At 41.6% G+C, this 27,239-nt stretch overlaps 1 protein-coding gene across 2 annotated transcripts in view; it reads right to left on the bottom strand.

Moving 5' to 3' along the window:
• The window catches only part of ep300a (EP300 lysine acetyltransferase a), a 92,027-nt gene that overhangs the window by 26,263 nt on the left and 38,525 nt on the right, over positions 1-27,239 (bottom strand). Inside the window, exons 8-19 of one of the 2 annotated variants that reach the window (XM_078430689.1) lie at positions 26,667-26,804; positions 25,883-26,000; positions 25,037-25,211; positions 23,183-23,260; positions 21,809-21,921; positions 20,520-20,678; positions 18,153-18,596; positions 16,334-16,519; positions 13,678-13,822; positions 8,681-8,799; positions 5,471-5,710; positions 96-184 (exon numbers count right to left, since the gene is read on the bottom strand). In XM_078430689.1, coding sequence (XP_078286815.1) covers positions 96-184; positions 5,471-5,710; positions 8,681-8,799; positions 13,678-13,822; positions 16,334-16,519; positions 18,153-18,596; positions 20,520-20,678; positions 21,809-21,921; positions 23,183-23,260; positions 25,037-25,211; positions 25,883-26,000; positions 26,667-26,804 — 2,004 coding nt within the window. The remainder of the gene's footprint in view (positions 1-95; positions 185-5,470; positions 5,711-8,680; positions 8,800-13,677; positions 13,823-16,333; positions 16,520-18,152; positions 18,597-20,519; positions 20,679-21,808; positions 21,922-23,182; positions 23,261-25,036; positions 25,212-25,882; positions 26,001-26,666; positions 26,805-27,239) is intronic. The other variant, XM_078430691.1, reaches the window with a different exon arrangement.

Genomic DNA, 27,239 nt, shown 5'->3' with positions numbered 1-27,239 from the left:
AGGACACAAAACCAGGCCTGGTAGAAATCAGTGCATCAAATTTATCATTTAAAATATTAAAATACTTCAGGTTGATTCAAAAGCCACCATCTTACCTGTTTTGATAACTGTAATAGGTAGCATCCCGGGGGATTGTACATAACTGCTTCCCATAGCAACAGAGGGTTTGTGGAGAAAATTCCAGCTGCAGAGAATCAGGAAAAATGATTATAGCTCATGCAACTCTTCAAAACAGCAGAAAGGTTGCTGCTTTTTGTTGAAATGCCACAGAATCTTACAAATCTATAATTTGCTTTTCAGAGCGGAGTGTTCAAATGAAGGTCAGCAAGGCGCCTGCTGCTCAGCCTCACAGCATCGTTAAAATTCCCAGGTAACCAATTCATTCCTTATTTAAATTAACATGCCCAAGAATTTTATATCTTTATTTCACCCAATGAGAAAATCTGCTTTTTTTACTCCCGACAGTGGCAAGCATTTTGCCAAGTGAATAGAATGCTGAGAGCAATTGCTAAGTTACATATGGTCCCTTTGATATAATTTATAGAAAATGGACCTCAATGCAGGGAATTGAGCTACCCTTGCTTGGTTACATTGTGGTTGAAATAGTAGATGGCAAAAGCACTACTAAAGAGCACCAGTTTATTCCTAATATTTTTACATATTTTCATTAGTTGAGAAATACAAATTGCACCCCAGTCAGAGACACTTTAAACACAAATGTTGCTTCAATTATAGAAATGTGTTAATTTTTCCTTTGCCATCACAAAATAGGGTTCAGCAATAAATGGCTTATCAAAATTGTTGGTCAGATTAGAACAAAGTCTCACCTGTAAGTTTATATTACCAAATGACAAGTATCAATGTCGAGATTGCTTAAAACTATACCAATGAGAACAACTTTGGATAAATTTGATGCAGGCAATAAATGGAAAGATTGCACAAAAGAAACAAATTTAGAACGCGGCAGTATGGAAACCATAAGTGCCCCTTAAGACCCAAACGAGTGGGATGGACTAAGGCTGCAAGGATTCCTGTTGCTGATTATTTGTCTGGAGTATGCAGTGAACATTAGAAAGAATCTTAGTGATATCCATACTTACTCCATGGTATAAAAAGCACGGCCACACCCATTTTAAGATTAACAACGAGGTAAAGATACCAGGACTTTTATGTCCCATGTAAATGCAATTCTTACATCATTGGGTGGAGAGTATTTTTTGGAGGGAGGGGAGGGGGTGCAAAGAGAAAGAGGAGGTGAAGTTAGGAGAGTTGAGGAGGGAGGCAAACAGAGGATGTCGATAGGACAAGCTTTCTTTTCAATTATTAACTGATCTTCATTACTAAATATTCTAAGTCAAATTAAGTAAAAATACTAGAAAAACGTATTTAGAAATCAAACCATTGAAAACTCGTGATACCCTTGACCTTGACATCATGACCTTGCGATTCATCTTAAAATGGTGCTGCCATGCTTTTTATACCATGGACATCACACCAACATTCTTTCTAATGCTTCCCTACATACTCAGACAAGTAATCAGCAACAGGAATCTTTGCATGTATTGTTTGATCATCCCAGTTTCTTGGGTCTTAAGGGGTAGTATGAGGTTCCATACTGCCACCTTCTAAACTTGTTTTTACAAATTGGTGCAGTCTTTCCATTTATTGTCGCCCATATCAAATTTATACAAGGGCAACATAGAAACTGAAAGTGGACAGAAAATGGCAATAGTCAAATCATTGTTTAAGAACACAAGTTCAACTGGATTTGGACTATGCATGCTCATCTCAATCACATTTGCTGAAAGATAGTGTTTTGAAAGGCACAGTCAAAGCCTTTACAGGGAAATTAAAATCTCAAGTATAGATAATAGTTTACAGTTTTCAACGAAATATTCTTAACAATAAGCAGGCTTTGCGAGCTTTGGGATGGGGGGGGGGGGGGTTGTGACAACTAATTCAAGACATTTGGTTAATTTATTAGATTTACTTGGATGGTATTCTAAAGTAAAGAATATCAAAGAGACTATTTGATTACGGATTTCAAATGCTAAAGTCTTTGATAATCCAGAAGAAATGAAATTATTTCTTTTAATGGGGAGATATTTAAGAATAAAAGGGGATATGTTATTCAAATCAAGCAGAGCCATTTAGCAGAAAATTCAAGAAGCACAACCTTCTATTCAAATGTAGCTTCCATGTAGATTCTCATCTATTGAAGCTTTCAAGACATATCAAATTTTATCCACAGCAATTAAAGGAAGTAGAGTTATGACAAGGAAACATCATGGCAGCAATGAATAACTACGGCACAATTTAATATGGAACAGGTTGGTGGGATGATGCTCCCCTTCTTTTAAATGTTTCTTGGATCCATTTTGACTCTTGATCGATGGGCAGTCCCGTTCTGCTTCCGTTAACCAGTGCATAGTTAGGAAACAATAATTTCAAGGATTAAAAACTAAAAAAGAGAAAACTGATAAAAAAGTAGTCACCCACCAACCACACTTGCTCTCTAAGAATTAAACACTTGAGTATCTAACTGCTAACTATTTTAGATGAAGGTTTAAAGTGACTCTTCATCTGTAGACAGAAGAATTAGATCTGGGAAGTTAATTTGATGTAGTCTAACATAAATTCCTCAATTAACTTTGCCATGCAGGCAATTTGATCATTATCATACTCCATTTGTGGAACCACGCTGTGTACAAATTGGCTGCATTTTGATTATAACTGTGCACTTGAGATACTGCACTCGCCACTCCAGGAAGCAACGGTTGTGAAAAATACAGTGTAATAACAGAATTAAAGGTTACAAACAGGGATGTATTTTTACACTTGAGCAAGACATTGGCGAGCCCAGTCCTCGTGTATTGTGCAGAGTTCTGGTCCTATCATTTAAGAAAAGATGTCCGTGTTGAAGGCAGTCCAAACAAGACTCACGGTGCGGGGGGGTTGTCCTATAACAAGCAGCTGAAGCTGCATTTGTATTATTTGCACTTTAGAGAACAGATTGTGATCTTATTGAAACAGACAAAATTCTAAAGGGTAGATGTTGAGATGTTTCTAGGTGGTAGAATCTCTGAGAAGACATAGTTACAAGATACAGGGATAGAAACAAAGTGCTGGAGTAACTCAGAGGGTCCGGCAGCATCTCTGGAGAAAAAGGATGGGTGACGCTTCTGGTCGGGACCCTTCTTCAGTCTGTAGAAGGGGCCAGACTCAAAATATCACCCAATTTTTTTTCTCCAGAGATGCTGCCTGACCCGCTGTGTTACTCCAGCACTTTGCATCTAGCTTCAATATATACCAGCATCTGCTGTTTCTTTATACATACAAGATAAGGGGTACTCATTTAAAACTGACGAGTTGAATCTTCAGAATTCTCTACTCTAGTGTATTGTGAAGGCTAGATAATTGGCTGTCGAGGTTTTTAAAATATATTTTAAAGATCAGAAAATACAGGGCAATGGGGAACTGGATAAGGAATTGAGACCTGGGGCATGTCACAAATACTCGGGTCAAGCAGGCTCTGCGGAATGAACAGTGTCATTCTATTTCAATACCTTTCATTAGAATGAGGAAAAATTAGTAATCAAATATGTTTCAAGTTATGGAGAAGGTGCTAGGGAAGGAAGAATAAAGGGGCTGTCTGTGATAGGGTGGAGATGCAGTGATTGAAGACAAGTGGTGAAGATGTTGGAAGGTGAAGGCTTTTCAATCAGAAAGAGAAAATGTAAATGGGTGTGAATGAGAACCGCTGAGATAAAACTGCCAAAATTGAAATACAACATAAGAGAATTGTTGGAAATTCACAATAAAAGAGAATGTTGATATAACGTTGTTAAAACTGTAACATCAACTCCTTCCTTCTCTCTTTTCTGATGCTGACTGATCAGAGTATTTCTAGCATTCTATTTTGCTTTAGATTTTAAACAATTGCAGTGTCCACACATTGTACATTTTTCTCATGGCTCATATACCATCTTGTAATGTACATCTCCTCCAGACATCACCTGCAATTAACCAGCCTTCACCTTACTCTCAGCCACCAACACAACCATTTGCATCACTGGTCTCCATCCTGTGATAGACATTCCCCTGTTCTCTCCACCTTTATTCTCTGCAAATTAAACCGTTTGGTTTCCAGCTTTTCCCAGTTCTGATGAAATCATTGACTAAACAAGGCTTCTCTCTCTTCCAACCAAGTTTTGCCTGACCTGCTGCATGTTTCCAGATTTTTTCCTTCTTTTTATTCAAATAGCCAGTGTCTTTGTTTCTTAAGTAATATCGAAGACCATCCAAAGCAGCCTGTTTCAGAGATCCATTTACAAATAAATCATCTTTTTGGGCTGGCATTGAAGAAAGCAAATGGCATGTTGGCCTTCATAGCGAGAGGATTTGAGTAGAGGAGCAAGGAGGTCCTACTGCAGTGGTACTGGTGAGACCACACCTAGAGTATTGTGTGCAGTTTTTGTCTCCTAATTTGAGGAAGGACACTCTTGCTATTGAGGGAGTGTAGCATAGGTTCACCAGGTTAATTCCCAGGATGGCAGGACTGACATATGATGAAAGAAAGAATCGACTGGACTTATATTCACTGGAATTTAGAAGGATGAGAGGGGGTTTTATAGAAACATAAAATTCTTAAGGGATCGGACAGGCCAGATGCAGGAAAATTGTTAGCGATGTTGGGGGAGTCCAAAACCAGGGGTCACAGTTTAACAATTAGGGGTTGGCCATTTAGGAAAAACTTTTTCACCCTGAAAGTTGTAAATCTGTGGAATTCTCTGCCACAGAAGGCAGTGGAGGCCAATTCACTGGATGTTTTCAGGAGAGAGTTAGATATAGCTCTTAGGGCTAACGGGATCAAGGGATATGGGGAGAAAGCGGGATCGGGGTACTGATTTTGGATGATCAGCCATGATCATATTGAATGGCGGTGCTGGGTCGAATGGCCGAATGGCCTACTCCTGCACTATTTTCTGTTTCTATTTGATGACAAGTGACCATTCATCAGCATTGTACATAAGCAGCTGGATTTCAAGGTCCATCAAAAGTAGTTCCAGGAACTCAACTGTCCTCCAAGTACAGCTAAGCCAAACCATCTTGAAAGTTTTGATCCCAGGCCTATACTAAGCTGATCTAATTCAGAGGTTAAAATTTGTCCGTGTTCTCCGTTAGCAAAAGAAAAGGATTCATGCAAACCCTTCTACCTTTTCATGTTCAAAAAATCTGCTGGAAAATCAAATATGTAAACTTTAGATAAGAACAATGTTTTCATATTCTGCCCCTCCTGATCCTTAGCCTCTCTCATCTTCCTGCCCCTACCACAAGCAGATGAATAACCTGTTGATATTCTGTCAAATTCAAAAACATATATGATTGTTATTTGCAGGAGGAAGAACAACTGAGTGAAAGCCTCTCAGACAAAACAGTAAAACAGAACACAAAATATTTAGAGACTGACCTTTCTACCACAGCAATATCCAAGATTTTGCATGACAGGGTCGATCTCCAGCTCAAAGACCTCTGCCAATTTTGTACAGTACTTATACACACGCGACGTCTTGCGATTATACAGCCAGGCATTGTTGAACATCAACCAAATGTCATCTACATACTGCCATGGCTCCTGATACTGGCCAGTGTCCAGTTTGCGCTTGATTGTAGACAAGTCCATTGGTGTCTTCACTATGTCAAAGTAGTCCTTCAAGAGAAGAGAAAAAAAGATTGACTTTTCTATAAAAAGGTGCCAGAAGCATCCCCACAGGTTTGGATACACATCATCATTGCCTAAGATTTTCTCTACAACTTATACAAGTCATTTTCCAATGTAAAAGTACATAAGGGATTTACTTGTATTGTAAATGGGGAAAAATGCACACTTGAAATAGATATTTGAAAGAGAACAGAAATTAATGGACACATTACTTTAGTTCCACACCATTGTCATTCACCAAAGACAGCAACTTGACGACATAATTGCTGATTTCCCTCATTCAAATACTTATTGACCTGCCTTGCATTTCAATCTTTAATCCCCATTGTCTAGCCTACAGTTTACACTATATTTTCATTATCCATGAATCTTCTCATCTGAGTAATTGCAAGGACTATCCCAGGCCCCTGCTTCAAATTTATTCTGAGGCACAAAACCAGCAGAAATGCCTGCCAGCACTTGTCAGGTGGGCCAGAGCTGGGGTCCTGAATGTGACCTGGGCGTGCAGCTGGAGCCAGGGTCTGGAGTGCAGACTGGAAAAAGTCCAGCGCACCTATATGTTTCAGCTCATCTTGACAAGCTGAGACCTGCATGCAATTGTTATATTACTGGAGATGTCAATGTCATTGGTCTTAGAATGATCAGTTTTCATCTGCACGAAATTAAGCGACCCGATCCTTTGTGAATAATGTGGACTTAGTGTACATGTGCAGAGAAAAGTTTGTAAAAGGAAATGATAGCATGTGCATAATAATGTTTACTGCAAAATTAATCCACAAGTACAAAAGCACTAATAATGCCAGAATCAATGTTTTGCACTCAGGAAAGATGGGAAAACACCATTATATTTTATATGAAAGGATGCAAAATCCCAATACTTTGAAGGTAGGAGGCAGGAGCAGGCCATTAAACAACGTAGGCCAACCTTCCAAAAGAAATCTTTGTTCATCTTGCAGCATAAGTCCCCGTTCTCACATGATCCTCAAACCTCCCACCACTGCAAAAATCTCAGTTCCACCTTTGAATATACGCATTGGTTAATATCTCCTCAGGTGGAAAGGTTTCTCAAACTCCGATGTGAAAAAAACCTCAGTTCAGGCATTGTTGTAAATTTTCCTTTTGGAGGAATCACGTTTTCAACCTCCACTCTGTTATTCTCTCAGAATCTTACAGGTTTCGGGAGATTATGCTTCATTCTCCCAAACACTAGTAACTGTAGGTCTACCTATTCAAATTTATCATCAGAGGAGGACCATCTCATGCCAATCTAGTGACATAATTGAGTGGATTTCGCCAAACTAACATCAAGCAAAATTTATTTATTTATGGTATATAGGGATGATCAGAAAGGAAATTACAGCTGGTGAGCTTCAAACAAGTGACAGGGAAGCTAATGGAGAAGGTTCTTAGGGAGAGGATTTACTCGTATTTTGAAGAGAACAATATAATTAGGGAAGATTAGTGTGGCTTTGCTCAGTGCAGGACATTGTAAGCATGTCTGACAAACTTAATTGATTGTTTTTGAGGCGGTAACAGAAGCAACTCATGAAGATGCTTCAGTATGGCATTTGACACGGTCCCTGGTGGTCGCTCGATCCAAAAGATTAAGATGTATAGGATCCATGGTGAGTTGGTCGTTTGGATTCTAAACTGGCTTACTTGTGCAAGACGGAGGGTAGTGGTGGAAGGGTGTTGTCCTGGCTGGAGGTCTGTGACCAGTGGTGTTCCGCAGGGACAAGTGCAGCACCTCTTGTTTTTGATGTACATCAATGACTTGGACGAAAATGTAGATGGGTTGGTAAAAAACATTGCAGATGACACAAGAATTGGTGAAGTTCCGGACAGTGAAGAAGGCTGTCAAAGGATACAGTGCAATATAAATCAGATATAGTTATGGGTGGAGAAAGGGAGTTAAATCTGGGCAAATGCGAGGTATTGCACTTTGGGAGGTCAAATGCAAAGGGAAAGCATACAGTTAATGGCAAGACCCCTAATGGCACAGTTGTACAGGGGGATTTTGGGGTCCTAATCCTTAACTCCCTGAAAGCAGGCATTCAGTTGCAGAGGATATATTGGCTTTTAATCACATTAATTTTGCCAACACTTTATTTCACCTTTCCCCATTTCAACTCTGACTCTCACTTTTCTCCATTATTTCTGAATGAAAATTGAAGGCATCCGACCCTCCCAAATATTATTTCTTTCAACTAACGCTTTCCTTAACTTGGCGATAAAAGGATTTTATGGAAGTTTTACTTAATTAAATGTACTTTTTTTGAGAATTAAAGAATTTCTACAAACGGTTGCCTTTCTTTAATACTCTATCTATGTAATGGCAGTAGTTAAGTTTAAGAGGCTAGTTTCAAAGTTAGCTATTCTCAAACTCAATGCAAGAAACTCATTACAATTCTATTTCCTCGAAAGTTACTGATTAGATTCTAATTTCCTGTTCCTTGATTAGTTCCATGAGATATTGCTCAAGGAAACTCTTCCCCAAAGTGTGGAATAAAAACGGAATTTAACTTATTCGTTCATTACAAAATAATTTTTCATCCATATCAAAGGCTAGTGTAACAGTTTCTGCCCTCAGAAATCAATTCATCAAAAAGGTATGACATTAAAAATTGGAATTTGACTTAAACAGGTTAACGTACAACAAATTTTGGCAAGCAACAAGGGGACCAATACATTTATGGTATTTATTATATTTGCCGTTTCTTTTTATTGCCACCATGATACAAAAAAAGCAGCTAAAAAGAAAAATTGCACTATACAAGAACATGTTTTGTACTAAAAATAAACACATCACAGAACTTGCTCTGGAGGCAAAATGCATTGTATTTCTATTTTCCCAGCTGTTTCAGCTGAACTGGGAAATTAACTGTCGCTGCAATCTTTGAGAGTAGTCACTGAAAAACAGCATGCATGATGTTCTAAACAGCCTTTCAAACTACTTACAGGAATACCCAGGAGTTGAGGATCCACAGGTTGACGGAAGGGAAGGGACTCAGGGTCCTGACGGTAAAGTGCTTCCAGTGTCGGCATTAGTGCCTGCCGCAGTTCTTCTGGCTTGAAAACTAAAGAGAAGGAAAAAAAGTGAATTCACAGAAGCTGAAGCAGAGACATTGACTTAAAAGTCATAAAAATAGTCATAAGCCTTTGCTCGCACAATCTGTTAGTTGCTCGTAACACTAGAAATAGACCATTATAAACCCTTAAACTGATGAGTAAGCACATGCCCGACATTAAAAAATGGAAATATCGTGGATAGCAAGGAAGGTTGTCTAAGACTACCTCATAATTGAAAATTGGGCAATACACTGGCAGATGAAATTTAACCTCAACAAGGGTGAGGCAATGCTTTTGGGTAGTCAAATAGGGGTAGGGCATATATTGCATAGGTCCACACTCTGGTAAATGGCAGGACCTTGGGGTTCAAGTCCAAATTACCCGAAAGTGGCAACAGAGCTAGGGTAGTAATGAAGGTATATGGCATGCTTGACTTCATCGATCGGCACAAAACATGAGGGTTAGAAGTTTCCGAGATACTGGCTAGGCCACACTTGGGATTATTGCGTGCAGTTCTGGTCACCACACTAATGCAAGGACGTGATTGCACCAGTGAGAGTGCAGAGGAGATTCACCAGGATGTTCTGTGCATGAGAGGACTTTAGGTAGCTGGGCTCGTTTTCCTTGGGAGTGAAAGAGGCAGAGGGGTGACCAGTTAAATAAAATTATCAGAGGTGTCGATAGCGTAGAGATAGTCAGAACCTTTTACCTCAACTTAGTGCCATTCAGCATTCACACTTTCAACCACATTAGATTTCCAAAACTGCAATTTTCAAATTAATAAATAGGATTTATCTTAATTATACTACTTATACTAGCGAAGAGGGCCCGTTGGGCCCATTCCCACACCCCCCATTCTCTCCTCCCCCAACCCCAATCTTACTCTCCCCACACCCCCTTTCCCCACGACCTCCCCCTTTCCCAGTACCCCTATTTCCCCCACCACCAAGCCCCCTCCGGACAACCCCTGTTGTCCCCCTCCCCAGTCCCCATTCTCAGACCCCGCCACCATTCTCTCTCCCCCAGACACACTCTTACTATCCCCCACCCCCCCTTTCCCCAGCACACCCCTTTCTCCTACTCTCTTTTGCCCCCAGCACCAACAGGTCTGGGGGGGGGGGGTGGAGCGACGTTGGGCCCATTCCCACACGCCCAATTCTCTCCTCCCCCAACCCCAATCTTATTCTCCCCACACCCCCCCTTTCCGCACGACCTCCCCTTTTCCCAGTACCCCTATTTCCCCCACCACCAAGCCCCCTCCGGAGGACCCCTGTTGTCCCCCTCCCCAGTCCCCATTCTCAGACCCCGCCACCATTCTCTCTCCCCCAGACACACTCTTACTATCCCCCACCCCCCCCCTTTCCCCTATTCTCTCTTGCCCCCAGCACCAACAGGTCCCGGCGGGGGGGGGCGGGAGCGCATCAGTGAAAGTTCCGGTGGGGGGGGGGGGGGGGTTGCGCATTAGTGAAAGGTCCGTGGGGGGCGGGGGAGCGCATCAGTGAAAGGTCCAGGGGGGTGGGGGTGGGGAGCGCATCAGAGAAAAGGTCCGGGGGGGGGGGGGGGGGGGGATAGCGGGGAGATGGTCTCCCGGGTGTGGGAGAGAGGAGAGAAGGGGAGAGAGGAGAGGTGAGCCCATACGCACAGAAGCGCCACGCTGAAAGCCTTCAATAAATCAGTAGGAGGGGGGTTGCGCGAGCTTTTTGACGTCACACGCTGAAGGCAATTGAAAAAACGGCTGGGTTTTTTTTAATACTAAAACCTCTGTAACTTAAAAATTACGCGACCTAATCAAATAAAAAAAAAATCATTTTCCAGCAGCGTTCAGCGTGGTGATTAAGGCGGTGCAAAAACCGTGACGCTACGGTTCACCGTTTTTGCCGAAATCAGCCGAAATAACTGAGAGAAAAAAAGTATTGACTTTTAAACCTCTGTAACTTAAAACATAAACGACCGAATTAAATTAAAAAATCATTTTCGGCAAGCGTCCAGCGGTGTGATTAGGCGGTGCAAAAATTGTGGCGCTACGGTTGACCGTTTTGCCGTAATCAGCCGAATCAGTGAAATATATATACAAGTGAGGAGATGCCGCGCATGCGTACTGAGCACAGCCGCACCACAGCGCCCCCCTAAAAACCTTCAATAAATCAGGGGGGGGCAGCGCTTTAAAACCTCTGTAACTTAAGAAATATGCGACCGAATTAAATTAAGAAACCATTTTCCAGCAGCTGTCCGCCTGGTGATTAAGGCGGCGCAAACATCGTGGCATTACGGTTTACCGTTTTGCCGTAATCAGCGAAATCACATATATATATATATATATATTCATACATTTATTCACAAGATCTGACTTTTAATAAGATAGATATATATACACATACGAAAACTCAGATCTTGTGTATATATATATATATATATATATAAATATATTTGTATGTATATATATACATCTCTGAAAATGCGGACCTACAGCCAAAACGGTAATAGCGCCACATTTTTTGCACCACCTTCATCAACACTCTGGCGGACACTCTTTATAACAGGTTTCATTTAAATCGGTCTTATATTTTTTCAGTTAGAGGTTTTAAAGTTCAAAAATCTCCTTTCTAAAGACCTTTTTCCAAGGGCTGCATTGCGTATGACGTCACCATAGGGCACGCACGGACTCTCTTCACTCGCACAAACAAGATAGACGCCGTTAGCGGAGCCTCCCACCCGCAATCAGGGGCTCCCCTCTCCTCTCTCCCTTCTCTCCTCTCTCCCCTCACTCTCCCACACCCGGGGGACACTCCGAGCAGGAGCGAGATGCTCTACCCGCTATCGCCCAGGCCCAGCGCGCCGCCGCCCTATCCGTCTCCAGTAGTCCGGGCTCGGCCAGGCCACAGTAACGGCTGCACTCCAGAACTCCCACCTCCTCCCTGCACGCTCCGCAAGTGCCTTTCGGCGCTAACGGGTCCGCGGATCGGAGTGGGCGTGTGGGGAGGATGGGGGTAGGAGGGGGGTGAGGGTGGGGGGAGGAGACAGTGGGGGAGGCGGGGGGGGCTGATGGGGAAAGGGGGGGGAGAGTAAAAGTGGGGAGGAGGGGAAGGGTCGGAGGAGCAGTGGTGGTGGGAGGGAGAGTGGGACTGGGACAGCGGGGGTTAGGGGAGGGGAGGTTGGTGGTGGGAGGAAGAGAGAGTGGGGGAAAGGGGGGTGGTGGGGAAAGGGGGGTGGCGGGGAAAGGGGGCGTGGGGGAGAGTAAGAGTGGGGCTGGGGGTGACATGTAGACCTGCAGTCAAAACGGTAAACCATAGCGCCACAATGTTTGCGCCACCTTAATCATCACTGTCCTGGCGACAGTTTATAACAAGTTTTATTTAAATTGATCCTATATTTTAAAAGTTAGAGACATTTTAAAGTTTAAAACTTTCATTTCGGAACAAATTTTTTCAAAGTGCTGTGCGTATCACGTCATCATTGGGCACGCTTGGCCACTCTCCTCACTCGCAAAAACAAGATGGACGCCGTTAGCGGAGCCGTCAGCCCGCATTCAGGGGGTCCCCTCTACTCTCTCCCCTCCCTCCGCTCGCTTCTCTCCCCTCCCTCCGCTCGCTTCTCTCCCCTCCCTCCGCTCGCTTCTCTCCTCTCTCCCCCCACTCTCCCACATCCGAGGGGGGGAGATGGTCGGACTGATGGTCCATTCATCCTTCCCTTCTGTCCCTTCAACACACGGCGTCCTCGTGTCCCCGCTATCGCCTGGGCCCAGCGCGCCACCCATTACCACACACAAGCCGCAGCAGGGAGCTTCTTCTCCTCCTCCTCCTTCAGCGGCCGCTGTCACCGATGGTGGCTGCCACCGACGGCCCCGTCGCGACTTCAGAAAGATGGCGGCCTCTCTCCTCTTCCTCACGCTCCGCTATCTTGTGTGCGCCACCGGCCTCGTGTAGCCCCAGCCCCTGCCGCGCTATCCGCCTCCCACCTCTGCCGGGTCTCACCGCGATGTCCGCCTCCAGAAGTCCCCGGGCCGCCACCACCCTCAAGTACTCCCAGCTCGGCCAAACCACAGCCGCCGCCACCTCACTCTGGAGCTCCCTTCTCCTCCCTCCACGCACGGATAGTGGCAAGTGGCTTTCGCCGCCAACGGGTACGCGGAGGGGAGTTGTCGTGGGGGCCGAGTGGGTGGAGGGGAGGCTGGGGGTCGGAGGGGAGAGGAGAGAGTGGGGAAGGAGGGGGTGGGGGAAGGAGAGATTGGGAGTGAGGGGGTGAGTGAGAGTGGGGGCAGGAGAGAATGGGGCTGGGGAAGAGGGCAGGCTGGGTGGAGAGGAGGGAAAGGTGGGGATGGGGAGGGAAGGGGGACAGTGGGGGTGGGGAAGAGGGGAGAGGAGAAAGGGGGTGGGGGGGAAGTGAGAAGAGAGTGGGGGAGCAGTGGGTGGGGGTTAGAGCTGGGTAGGAGGGGGGGTGGGGAGGTGGCAAGAGTGGGGGTGGGGAGGAGGGAAGATTGGGGTGGGGGAGAGAGTGGGGTGCGGGCAGGGAGAGTGGGGTGCGAGGGGGAGGTGGGGTGAGGGCAGGGGGGAATAGGGGTGGGGGGGAAGGGGGTGGAGGCAGGGTTTGGGGGTGGGGCCAGGGGAGGTGCAAGTGGGGGTGTGTAGGGGGATGGAGTGGGTCTGTGGGGGGAGGAGAAGGGGAATTGAGTGGGGGTTGAGGGTGCTACACCAATACAGGAGGGGCTTTGGGTCCAGGGCTCCTCAGTCACACCCTCTCCCCTTCCCTGTCCCCCCCTCTACAAGGAATGGGCCCACTTGGTCTAGTGTACTGTAAAATTCCCATTTAAATCTTATTTTAGCAGAAAGGTCAGTTTTATTTGCAACTTCTCCCCTCATCATCACACGGAAAAAAGTTATTGTGCGTACTTTTCTTACGTGACTGTCCGCTCGCAGGAGATGATTGCGTTCCCGAACTTGTAGTATCTTCTTCCTCTTTTACTTCACCTTTCACCTCTGGTTTCTTTTCATCAGCCTCCATTGGCTCCTGTTCTACTGCAGGTTCTTCCTTCACCTACATGTTCAAAATCAAAGGCTTTTTTTAAAACACAGAAAGGTAAGAATCTCTTCTCCAGTTCTTTCAATATTGGGGAAAACAATCTGAGAGTAGATTTATAACTTGAGAACTAGTAACCCAAAATATAGTGAAATATAGTGAGCGTTTTGTGACTAAGTAATCAAAGGTCATTTCTGTTAATGTTCCCTGTGCAATTTGTAGGAAGCGTATTTACTAGTGTTAAAATGCTTGGTTTGGGAACAGCTTCACAAGAAATTGCTGCGAATTGTGGACGCAGCCCAGGCCATCACACAAACCAGCCTCCTTCTATTGACACCATTTATACCAGAAACAGAAAGTAGACAAAAGAAACTGCAGCGAGGGAGGGGAAGATGTCCTCTCTGATGGGGTAAAACCAGGGTGACTGTAGGCATTGACCAGATAACCTTTTATGAACAGCTTAAAAAGAAAAGCTTATCTGGTCAATGAGTGAATGGAACAGATTGAGAGCGCGAACATAGACAAAAGAATGTGGAAGTTGCAAAATTCAGAGCAGGAGGATGTCGAACAAGTCAGGCTGAACATATCCTCAACTCCCAGAGATATTAAAGTGAAAAAAAGCCCAGCTAATCTAACAGATGGATGACTGATACAGATTGGAAAATCAAGTTACGTTGAAACTGTAGAACTCAGAAGGCTGCAACTGCCTAAATGGAAAATTAGGTGCTGTTCCTCACGTCTGCCTTGGGCAGTGCAGTAGGGCAGAGGTCAGAGGAGGACCAGTGTGAGGAATTGAAATCACAGGCAATGGAAAGCTCAGGGCTGCCGCGATCACCCAATCTGCGTTTGGTTTCTCCAATGTTGAGGAGACCACGGTGTTACACAATGCAGTATTCTAGTTTGAAAGGCGTGCCAGTGAATCGCCTCTTGACCTGGAAAAACTGTTTGGGTCAATAAAGGGTAAAAAAATAAATGAGGTGAAAGGACAAATGTTACATTGCCTGCAATTGCGTGGGAGAGTGCCATAAAAAGACAGGCGTTGGTGGGAACAGAAGAGTGAACTAGGGAGGCATGAAGTGAATGGATCCTGATAAATGCTGAAAGGGGTAGAGGGGGAAAATGTGTTTGGCAATGAAATCTCTTTAAAGAAGTGATGGAAAATGCAGATAATGATTTGTTGAATGCAGAGGCGGGTGAGGTGGAAGGCGAGGACGATGGGAACTCTATCATTGTTCTGACCCGGAGGAGAGGAGGCTCAAGAAATGGATAACACATGGTTAACATTTGTTAACAATGCAAGAATCGGTGATTCAGAAAGAGAAAAAAAAGACACTTCCTTGGCACATGTTTGGAAGGTTTCATTCGGAGGAACTGAGGGAATGGAATACAGTTCTTACAGGAGGCAGGGAGGGACAAAAAATAGTCAAGATAGCTGCTGAATCAGGCGGCTTTTAATGAGATATACTAGAACAAGGTGGACCCGATGGGCCCAAAGCTCTCCTGCATTGGTGTAGCACCCACCCTTCCCTCCTCAACCCCCCTCTTCTCCCCCATCTGAGATGCAGACGAGACATTGATGAAAGGAGGTGAAGAGTCAGAGATTGATCAGACCAACTGCTGGAGGAACCCCGCAGTCCAGCAGCATCTATGGTGGGAAATGGACAGGCATCGCATGGGGCCGGGACCCACCGTAGATGCTACCTGACCTGCTGAATTCCTCCAGCAGTTTGTGTTTTGCTCAAGGTTTCAGTATTTGCAATCTCGTATCCCTAGGATTGAAACAAAGACTGTTCCACATATCCCACAAAAATGCAGGCATATCATGGACCCTTGCAAGTATCCATAGCACACTTTTGATCTGGAGAACGTGAGCGGAGTTGAAGAAGTTGTTCAATGGGAGAACAGGTATTGTTGATGGAGAGACTGGTTGAGCCCTCTTCTCATGGAAGAAACAGAATGCCCTCAGACCATACTGATATGGGATGGAGCATCACAAAAGATCATCTGACAATTCAAGCCTTGCCATACTCAATTCATTAACTTTATAATCAGTTTACTCTGGGATTAAGTAAATAGAAAAATACATTTTGCCTCATCAAATACAAAGGTAATCTTGTGTTTTGATGTGAACTATACAATACACAGCATTAATGTTTTGCATTAGATAATCTGCTAATTGCATCTTGTATTTCATTTTGTCTTCAATGGAAATCACTTTGCAAATACATACCTAATATTAAAAAACTGGTGTAGTACGAGAGCAGATGATGAATTTGCCATGGTAAAGCATCGACTGGAAGCCAGGTAGCCCCAAGGAGCAAAGAAGGGCCCAGGTATAAAAGTATTCCTTTGCACCTCAATGAACTGAGAATGGCAACAGAGGCCTATAAGCACGAGGCCAATTGTTATGGTTGGTGCCCGAGGGCAAAAACTTTTTTTTTAAAAGCAAAAACTTGGAAAATGCAAGTCTTTATATATCATAAAATCAGAAGTGACTCCATTAATTAAAAAATAAATGTAATTTCGCACCTCTTGTTTAATTTCTTGTTTTAGCTCCACAGTTTCTGGCTCAGTTTCTTCCACTTCTTGCTTTCCCTCCATCTTTACATTAGACATTGGTGCGTCAGGTGCAGTCTGCTGAGAATTTGTGTCAGTACTACTGACTGATGCTGGGGTCGAGACTCGGCCATCTGCACTCACTGCCGACTGTGAAAGCTAAAACAAACCAATTGTAATCAGGATATTGACAAAAACCAGAGAATAAATTGCATTCAAGAAAAACAGGTTAAAAGCACAACATTAACACGTACAACAGTCGCATGTGTTTTCTTAATTTAAGTTGTCACTTAACTGGGTACATGTTCTTGTAAAATGTAAATAATTGGGACTCCCAATATTATTAAAATGCTATTCTGGACAAAATACCAAAAAGGCTCACAGAACATTGAGAAATTGAGTACAGAAGAGATGGATGTTTTAGTTGTAGAGGCAATAGATTAGATTCCAGTTTTGGCTATTATAATTTTTTTTTAAACAAAAAAAAAACCTTTCACCCAGAGAGTTGTGAATCTGTGGAATTCTCCATCACAGAAGGCAGTGGAGGGCAATTCACTGGATGTTTTCAAGAGAGTTAGATTTAGCTCCTCGGGTTAAAGGAATCAAGGGATATGGGGAAAAAGCAGGAACTGGGTACTGATTTTGGATGATCAGTCATGATCATATTGAATGGCGGTGGTGCTGGCTCGAAGGGTAGAATGGCCTACTCCTGCACTTATTTTCGATGTTTCTAAATCTCAAAGATCTACTCGCCTTGGAGAGAGAAGAGTTTTGATTCAGGGACTAAACAAGATTTTTAATAACCGAATAATGTAAGATGTGGTGAAATGTTTTCATCTGAAAGAGTATGATCTTACAATGAAACATTGACTATTTGTGAGTGAATTTGGGGTGTATTCTTATATCACAGAATTTGGGATGTATTCTTATATATCACATGGAAATGTAGTAATTTTCTCCAAAAGGAGAATGTTGGGTGAACTGAAACAGTCAAAACATTGTTTTAGCTGGGATATTGTGGGCTTTCTATTAGGTAAGTGGACTTGCGGTACAGGTCAGTGCTGAACTAAATGAATGGCAGACAAGATCAACGTACACCACAGTGTTTGTGTGTAGTGCACACATTGCAAATACATCTCTACATTGTCCTTAAAACGTAATGGAAGATGAAAAGCTTTAATTTCTGAAGATTATAGATAGGTGGCCTTATTCTCAAGAGACCGTAACACACTGTTGCCAAAATGCTTTAACTAAAAGGCAAGTTATATTCAGATAGCCAATTAATATTAAAAGTAAAATGCAAGATCGACAGAAAAAATTGAAACATAACAGTGAAAAGCCATTTTCTCATAAACTGATGCTGTTGGAACTAGACGAAATATAATAGCTCTTGGAACAAAAAGATATAAAGACCAAATGGATCTGAAGCAGTGACTTAAAATATATTATAAATTAGCCAAATTAATTGATTATTAGATAGTCAATATTAAAGGAGAAATATTACTTTGCTTGGCTGCTCTGGATTTGAATTAGAAATGAGAAAACGAATGTTAATTTAAGATGCCATGAATTCCTGAGCACCTTGCTCCTGCCTAGTCAGCTCAAGACAAGTTAATTTTGTCATCTCATTTGAATAAGTGAAAGCAGTAAAGTGCTGAGAAGATAGGACAATCAACAGAAAAATAGAAGAAAGCAAATACATTCAATATCTAACAATTTCAATGGAACAGAAAGCTCTTCCTTCATTCACAGGTGTAGATATCTTATTAAAAGCTTTAATAATAATACTCACCGGGGTACTGGGATGTTGAGGTGGTATTGATGCAGTCGGTGTAGGGGTTGATGGGGTTGTATTCTGTTGTTGTGCCGCTGGGGTCAGTGGGGGTTGCTGCTGTTCACGCTCTCGTTGCTGCTGCTTTACCCCAGCCGTGACCTGGGACTGCGGAGGTACTGATGGAGGAGGGGGAAGCTGCGCTTGTGGAGGTGTCTGAACTTGAGGAGGGGGCGGCATTGACGGTGGTTGTGAATTGGGTGACGGTGTCTGCTGTCGCTGCTGGGGGGGAATGCTACTCGGTGGTGTCTGGTGAGGAGTGGGCGTGAGACTTCCTGGTCCAGGGGACGGGGAATTCTGATGAAGCGAAGGCTGAGAAAGAGGTGGTGGACAGTTGAATTGGGCATTCTGGACTCCTGGCTGCATGGAAGCAGAACTGTTGACAGGTAATGAGGTGTTCTGAGCCTAACAAGGAAAAATATATAAAATAGAAAACATTAACTCAATGGACTCATAAAAAAAGACTAAATCAATTTACAAAAGCACTATACTAAGAATGATAATTACTCTAAAATACATTAGTTGGAAGTAAAACATTTTGTTTTACGATTTTAGTATATACTACTTCCGCTAAGACAAAATTTATAGCTTGCATAAAAAATAAATTTAAATAAAACAGAGAAAAGATAGAATATCGGGGTCTCACAGGGATGCCACTAGAGGTTTAACCGTGACCTCAAATGCTATCGGTGTATAGTTCGTACGTTCTTCCTGCCAGGTCATAGCTTACCCCCAACTTCACATCACTGTAAACCGCGACACCAGACCCTGTCTAGGATTGCAACTCCCTGCCCCCTAACACAGGCATTGTCTGTAGTGGGAGAATTGCACAATGGGGAAATTCCATGACAATTATCACTGAAACGGAGGTGGCATTAGATGCCTTAGAAGGCTTGAAGGTGGATTAATTGCCAGGGACTGATGAGGTGTATACTAATCTGTTGGAACCCCAGCGAACTCCTGCCTCGCCTCCCAATGCAGGCTGCAATCATCTCATCAGAACCTAGGGATTAATCGATCTTTAAGAATGCTAAAGCATCTAATACCTCCTCATTTTCATTCGGTGTTTGAGAAGGCATATGAAATACTTGCCTTCAGTAGGCAGGGCATAGAAGATAAAAAAGCAGGGAAGCTATGGTACAAATATATAAAACATTAGTATACAGCTGGACTATGTAGGTAGTTCTGGTGGTCACACTATAGGAAGGATATGATTACACTGGAGAGAATGCAGAGGAGATTCACAAGGATATTGCCTGGCATGAAACGTTTCAGCTTTCAGACACTGGATAGTTTCCTGGAGCTGAGAAGATGTGGTGGGTGAGAGTTTAATCTAATTGGAATGTACAAAATTTGGAGGGGCACAGATTAGTAGAGGAGTCAATGACCAGAGGACATAGGAGTAGGGGATTTGAAGAGGCATTTCTTTCACCCAGAGGGCAGTTGAATCTTAAGTGCACTGTTTGTGGAAGGTACGCTCATATTTTAGTTGTATTAGATGAACAGTTGAAATGCTATTAAACAGAAGGCTATGCAGGAAAATTAGTATAGGCGAGTACATGATCACTAACATAGATGCAGTGGGTCCAAGGAACTGCTTCCGTGCTACAAGTCTCTTTTAAACAAAAATGTAACATCTGGTAGCTTTTACGACTCGTTTGTCTTTGGAAAAAAGCTCTTATACCTTTGCCATTTTATCTTGGCCATCTGGTATATGATTAAACTGCTACACCTTGACAGATTAATGATAGTCTACTTATTTTATTCTCTTCAGTTCTCCTGCTGAATTTGTTCTCCATGCATGGATCTCTAACATTCTTTACTTGACTCCCAGATGAGATTGACAATTCTAAAGACTTAACAGCTGATTTCTTTTTTAGATGTGGTCATTTGTCCATTAAGATCCCCCAAATGTCGTTATGAAATGATGGAAATAAGGGGAAACCAAAAGTTATCCACTATTAATAATGAAACCATTTTAAACGTAATTAAGCAAAGCATTAAGATGGGAACATGAGGCTTGTTAACACAATGTATTTTAGAAAAAACGATGTATTTTACTCCACCTAGTAAATCATTAAATGAATGACTATCATTCAATATTGATTCAAATGTGGTGGAAGGATTCCCTTTGTTGCCATTTCCTCGGAATTAGAATTTGATGGGATTTATCCAACAATCCTTTCCAGTGTATTCCATTTAGGATCTTGACTGTGCCAGTCTCAATATGGTGTTTAATATTAACGATAATATCCATGAAGCTCATCAAATTAAAAAGTAACCAACTAGTTTGAATACAAAAGAGGTAGAAGAAAGACTATTTAATACCGGAGACATGACAGGCTGGTTGCTGGCTTGTGTCATGGTGGTACTGCCAGTGTTCATTCCAGGAGAGGATACAGGAAACTGATTAGGGGTCAGGAACTGATTCTGGCCAGGATGCTGTGCAGCCATTGGCTGTGACATTCGGGAAGTGGTTAATCCCATCTGTGAACAAAAAAATACTGATGTGAGAAGACAAGCGATTTCAGAAAGACATTTAATTGATTGTATTTCAGGGGGTTTACGTTGTGTAGAATGTCGTTGATTATCATGGCAGTATCACGGAACTGTCTGCTGATGGCATTCAGTGCAGAGTGAAGTCAAATGCCATGGCCATTCAATGCTTCAATATGCTTGGTAGATCAGTGTCATCACTGGATTGTGTAAGAAGGAACTAGATGCTAATTTACACCAAAGATAGACACAAAAAGCTGGAGTATCTCAGCGGGTCAGGCAGCATCTCTGGAGAAAAGGAATGGGTGACGTTTCAAGTCTAGACTCTTCATCAGCCAATCTGATGAAGGGTCTCAACCCGAAACGTCACCTACTGCTTTTCTGCAGAGATGCTGCCTGACCCGCAGTTACTCCAGCTTTTTGTGTCTATTTTCAACGCTGGATTGGCAGTTTAAGAGCATGTTTCCCCAACATGGGGATAAGTGGACCCAAAGACGGGGCAATTGGGGAAAAATCTTTTCATTTAGTAAATTGTCTATTTAACCCTCAAACTAATTATTAGCTCTGCAACGGTCTGTTACTGAGATCTTAGAATATCCAGAGATTGGCAAATTAAATAAACAACGCCTGCTTGTTTGTGGCAATTAATTTTGTTAGACAATTTTCAATTTGATGCAAATTGGATGTGCAATTTTATTCCAACTTGATTCTGCAGATTTGATTAACAATATGCTTACGTAACAGATATAAGCAAGACAAATAATTTGGAATCAGAAAACAATTGATTTGCATGATAACAAAAAGCATCGCCATCCTACCACTATACTTTGATGTTTGTTTAATCTGCTTTTATGCAGCTGTTTGGTATAGCATAAAATCAATATTCATTTATACGCTATGTGCGTTTTAAATCTGAGGAATGGATTAAAAACAGTATTATCAAATGCCAAGTACACAATTAGCAAGTCCTTAATATGCACCATTTAGTGGTACCAATAATCCATATTCCTGCTTCAAAATAACCCGTCCTCAATGTAATACTTGACTAAAATTTTAATTTTTAATGTGTTTTAATAGAGAGATTTTTCTGAGAATTGTGGTGGAGAAGATTAAAACTAAACCTGATTCATGGGTCCTGTTTGCGTCATCTGTCCTGGATGCGGTAATGGAGGATTTAAGCGTTGTCCCAGACCGGACATCTGCAAACTGCTCATAGGTGGAAACTGATTCATTCCTGGATTGAAAACAGTAACAGAACAAAAAGCACCTTTTAATAGAAAAGTGTGAAAGCATCATTTACACCATCAATCAAATCTAATGGACACGGACAGACGCATCTTGTAGTAGCCAGCAGAAACGTTAACTTCCAAATTGTAATTTCAAACATGTTGAGTGACTAATTTTTATTACTTATTTATACATAACCCGCTTAACACCATTTATATTGCTTACATAATAGCAAAATTTCACATTTTAATAGCTTCACTAATGCACTAAAATTGTATCAAAAATGTTTCAATATTAAGCCAATATATCTGTTTAGTTTGACACTTAAATTTCTATTCCCATCTAACATCAATTTCACTGCAGTGTATGGATGCAAGTCTCAAATAATGAAATCGTTATCATTGCAAATGTTCAAACAATTCAGGCGATCAAATCATTCAAAATTATGAAAATGATTTCAATAAATATGGCAGATTGTGGCATGCATCAAACGATGTCTAATTTGCCAACAATTGTGTTCTTAATGTCACAAATTACCAAACCCACTAACTTTCTGCTTTGGTCAACACGTGACTTCATATTATGGCGTGTCCTTAAGCCATTAATCATCCCAGGACAGATACAAAAGCAGATTTTAGACTTCAACATTTCCATGTAATATATTAACATGCGAATACTTCAGCTGAATCTCCAGTTAGACTAATTTGGGGGGGATGTGTTAATATAGCAAAAGGCTGCTAGAGCTGCTTACTGGACCAATACTTTAGTGCAACAAAAAAGTAGTTCCCCTCAAGTATTTTTTAATGTTTGCTCTTCACTGAAACTTAGTCAATAAAAGAACTGTTGGTCTTACTTAATATTAATCAATTATTTGTTTAGTCTATCATTCATAAACTCTGATAGACCCACAGCACAACCAATTATAGAGAACCGATCAGAACATTGAAGATCAATAACACATTGAGAATTTGGTTAAAAGAGTAAGGCTGTTATTGATAACTCCATAATCAATTTTAAAAAACAGATTATTTATCTGCATTGTGCAACAAATCAGCGAATTGTCTTTTAATTGCATAAATAAGGAGCTATGACAAAGACATGGTTACAACCAAACTCCACACACAGATCAATATAATTGATAAGTGTATTGTTGGTGAGAGGCTAAAAGTTTTGAAAACAGGTTTACAATCATTTCAATTGTACAGCACAATTCATTTATACCAGTCACACTTCTACACAAGAAATACATTTTGAAAAATGTATGTTACCACTTGGGGTCTGCATCCGGTTCATGATCTGACTTGGCACATTTGGCCGCATAAGGGTTGGGTCAGAAAGTGGCCCATCTGAAATGCAACAGGATCAGATGTAAACAAAAATGTGGTAAAATGCCAGAATAATGCAAAAGTATTTTTTTTTTGCCAAAGGAATGGAGAGGGAGGAGGGAAGCAATGCATGATTGAATTATGCAATTCAACAATGGCATAAATGTATGAAACAATGCACTCATGCTAACGATGAATATGTTTTCCCTTTTAACCATTTGCACGTTATAATCCTGAATACAGCATAGAAGTAGCCCTCCAAACCAAAGGAAATATTTTGAAACTGCATTAACTTAGCATAGCTTTATTTTTTAGAACTATAACAGAAGTGTACAAATCTAAGTAGGGTAGGACTGTAGAGCATGTTTATAACATAGTCTGTGGACATACAATATCTAAGATCCAGGCTGACTTCCCTTTCCAGTGCTGACCCTCTGCCAAGCAGGACCACTATCTGCTTAATCCCAATTGCATCTTTAACGGTATCAATGCTTGTTTTTTGTGCTGACTCCAATCTAGACTTTTTTTCCATGTAGAACATAGGATAAGGGATAACTAGTTTCTATTTGAAAAGATGCACATGCATTTTAGATAATGGCAAATGAGGCTTGGCAGAAACCACTTCACTACAGTCAAATAATTTGCCAACACTGTAACTAAGCAGAAGGCTGTACTTAGTTGAAGTTTTGGAAAACTGCTAACACAACGAGAACAGTAACGCTGCAATTATCAATCTCAGAAGAGAAAGCATCTGAACAAATATCTGTACAGCAAGAAAAACTCACCAGCTCTTTCAAACCTTTTTAAACCAATGCAAATGTGACCTTTCACTTCAATTAATCATTAAAAAAACAAATTAAAAGTAGAATTCCCAAGGCCACATACTAAATTACTTGTGCTACCATTTAATATTGTCACATATAAATCCCAAGAGATGGCTTCAAATTTTGTCACATAATACTGTGAAAGAGGAATACAAAAATAAGATCATGCATCGAGTCGATACGTTCAATTGTATTTTCTGATTACAGGCCCAAACCATAAATGCCATAGTTGCCTTTTTTGTTTATAAATGCTGATAAACAGCATTTCATTGTATTTTAAAACATTCCTTTCCTTTTTTAATTAACAACAGACAGGAGCACTGTTCCACAGCATTGGCGATCACCTGCTGCACTGAAGTCGCAAGACTCCAATGTATGAATTCAACTGCGGAGTTACTGCATGAAGACCACATGCAGCTCGTACCAGGGACTCAAACAAACTCTGTTTACAGCTGGAATCGTCTGGTAAATGCTTTCTTTTTTAATCCAAGGTTTCACAAAAATTATGACGTGTACCACCTTCACCTGACACCAGCTAACAAATTTAACACTTAATCACCAGTTTGCTTAAAATCATGTCTAATGCCTTCAAGGACAATTGTTTATTTTAATATACTGACCCAAATGAAGTAAATTATTAAAATGAACAAATTAAAATAGCATGGGGAAAAGGAAATGCAGATGCTGGTTTACAAAAAGTTGCTGGAGTAACTCAGCAGATCAGGAGCCTCTAGAAGACATGGATACGTGTCGTTTTGAGTCAGGACCATACTCTCTGCCTCCACCCAAGTAAACAGCCAAAAAAGTGCTGTATATGTACTTTAATTATGGGCGGATTACAGTACTGGGAAAAATAAAGAATCCATATTGGAATCCATTAAGCATCTGACAAATGTGAAAAAATAAGTTCTTTTAATTCATTCATATTTTCAAAAAAACATTACAAAAGTGCAACAAAATCCCAGCTTCTTACTCGGAGGGAGTCCAGACTGCAGCTGTGTCATGCTGGGAGGCTGGGCTCCTCCTGCAGATAGCAGACCACTTTGGTTTGGCATCACACCCTGTTTCTGAAGCCTAGTGCGGCGCTTTTCCTCAAGTTCTTTCTGAATCTTGTAGATCTTCTCAGCTAGTAGATGATAATACTCAGCCTGAATTTACAAAAAGAAATTAGTCTCGTTTTTATAAAAGGGAAGATTACAAAATCTACTGGCAAGCAATAAAAAGGCAGCAAGGTCAAAAAAGGGAACAACCCTAAAAAATTCTGAAAGAGAACAAGTGTAAATTAGCAGCTTTCTTGCATGCTGTCAGTGTACATATAAACCCAACTCAAAATGGCAGGATTTTTTTTCTTCCCCCCATTCATGACTGTTATGTCAGCTCGTAACTCTGTGTAGAAAATGTGGTAATAGAATTGCTCACAGCTTGTTTGACTAACTGTTGCATCCTTTCACGTGCTTAAATGACTACTAATGTAATTTTGGTCTATGTGCTTTGTACATGTATAGAGTGAAGTTATGCTATTCCCATACAAAGCCCAGATTAAAGCACATCCAGAAGACTGCAAGTAGTTCTAATACCTCACATTCCTACAACTATTTGTCTCCACATACCTTTGATAGACTACAGAAATGACTATAATGGGTTCAATTCACCTGACAGTACTGTAATTATTTCAACTATACTTAGCATTCTGTGCAGTTTAATTCTCAAACAGTTACATCATACATAATTACACATTTATCGTAGCATGTTTGTGAGAACCAGCCCCAACGCTTTCCACTAAACCAAGTTCAAATTGAAATCTTGAATTATAATTTACCCTGCAGTTAGCAGATTCGTACATGTCTCCTTCCACTTTTCTTGCATAAGCCACCAGGTTTTCCATTCGTCTATCTTTCAAAGCTGCTGGATCAGGTGTTGGGAATATGGCTTGAACTCTGAATTGAGGGAAATAGTGATTTTAAATAACTCGGGTGCACAATGGGCAAAAGTGAACATGCAGGAAGGCAGCATCAATCTTTAACTTATGCAGCAGGCTTCATAACATAATTAAGATTTACAACCTTTAATACCGACTTTAAATTTAGTTTTGTCAGAGTGAAGCAGCTACGTCGTCACAAAGAGGAAGCTATGCGTGTTAAATATCTCACAAAATAAATAAATCGCAAAGAACCCGAGTTACTGAAAAGTTCTGCATCATTGCACACTGGTTTACGGCTTTCTATAATTAAGCCGTACATAGAAATAATTCTGCCTCTTGCCTATCAAATTAGTTTCTTCCATCATTGCGCTACAAATCTTCTTCCAATATTTATCCAATACGTCTTTTGAAAATAATTAATGAATCGGTTGCCATGGCCTTTTAAGGCTTTGGATTCTCACTGTGGAGAACTTACTTTTCTTTATATTGCCTCCGATTATTTTGCTATGAACTCTAAATTTGCAACAAAGATAGTTTGCATGAGTATAACCCACATGTATAGTCAGCTTTTGTGAGTGTGCAATAACCAGTTGTAATGACAAATGGAATTAAACTGCCTCATATGCTTATCCACAAAACAATTCATCTTTGGCTGCCATGAATAAATTATAATCTCACTTACAATTTGTGCACAAGATGATTGCGTAGGTCCTGAGTGACATCTTCATGCCATGATTTCCGAATGCCAGTACTTGAGGGGGGTGCTGCTGTTGGCACCGCACTTAGATTGCCAACACCTGTTCCATCAGATAACATTTGGCTGCAAATATTAAAAGTTGATACGAGTATGGAATAGGCAAGAGTGAAAAGCATGTTATTGAATCCCCCCCCTATTACTGATTGAAGACCACTCTGAACTAAAAGCATACAGGTATGGCTGTGGATTCTAATAGCTCTTTATTCCACGAACAGCCACACACGATAGTTGTAACTGTAAAGTTCTTAAGTTTATAAGAATATAGGACAACAGTGACACAGCAGCAGAGCAGCTGCCTTACAGTGCCAAAGACCCTGGTTCAATCCTGACTGCGGGTCCTGTCTGTATGGAGTTTGTACATTCTCCCTGTGACCGCGTGGGTTTTCTCTCTGTGCTCCGGTTTCCTCCCACACTCCACAAAGATGTACAGGTTTGTAGGTCATTCGGCTTCGGTAAAAAAATACTGTAAATTGTCACTAGTGTGTAGGATGGTATTAA

The sequence above is a fragment of the Rhinoraja longicauda genome, chromosome 40, assembly GCF_053455715.1.
Source record: "Rhinoraja longicauda isolate Sanriku21f chromosome 40, sRhiLon1.1, whole genome shotgun sequence".
Lineage (NCBI taxonomy): Eukaryota > Metazoa > Chordata > Chondrichthyes > Rajiformes > Arhynchobatidae > Rhinoraja > Rhinoraja longicauda.
Note: the sequence above shows the minus strand (reverse complement) of the source record. Positions and strands in the feature narration are given on the sequence as shown.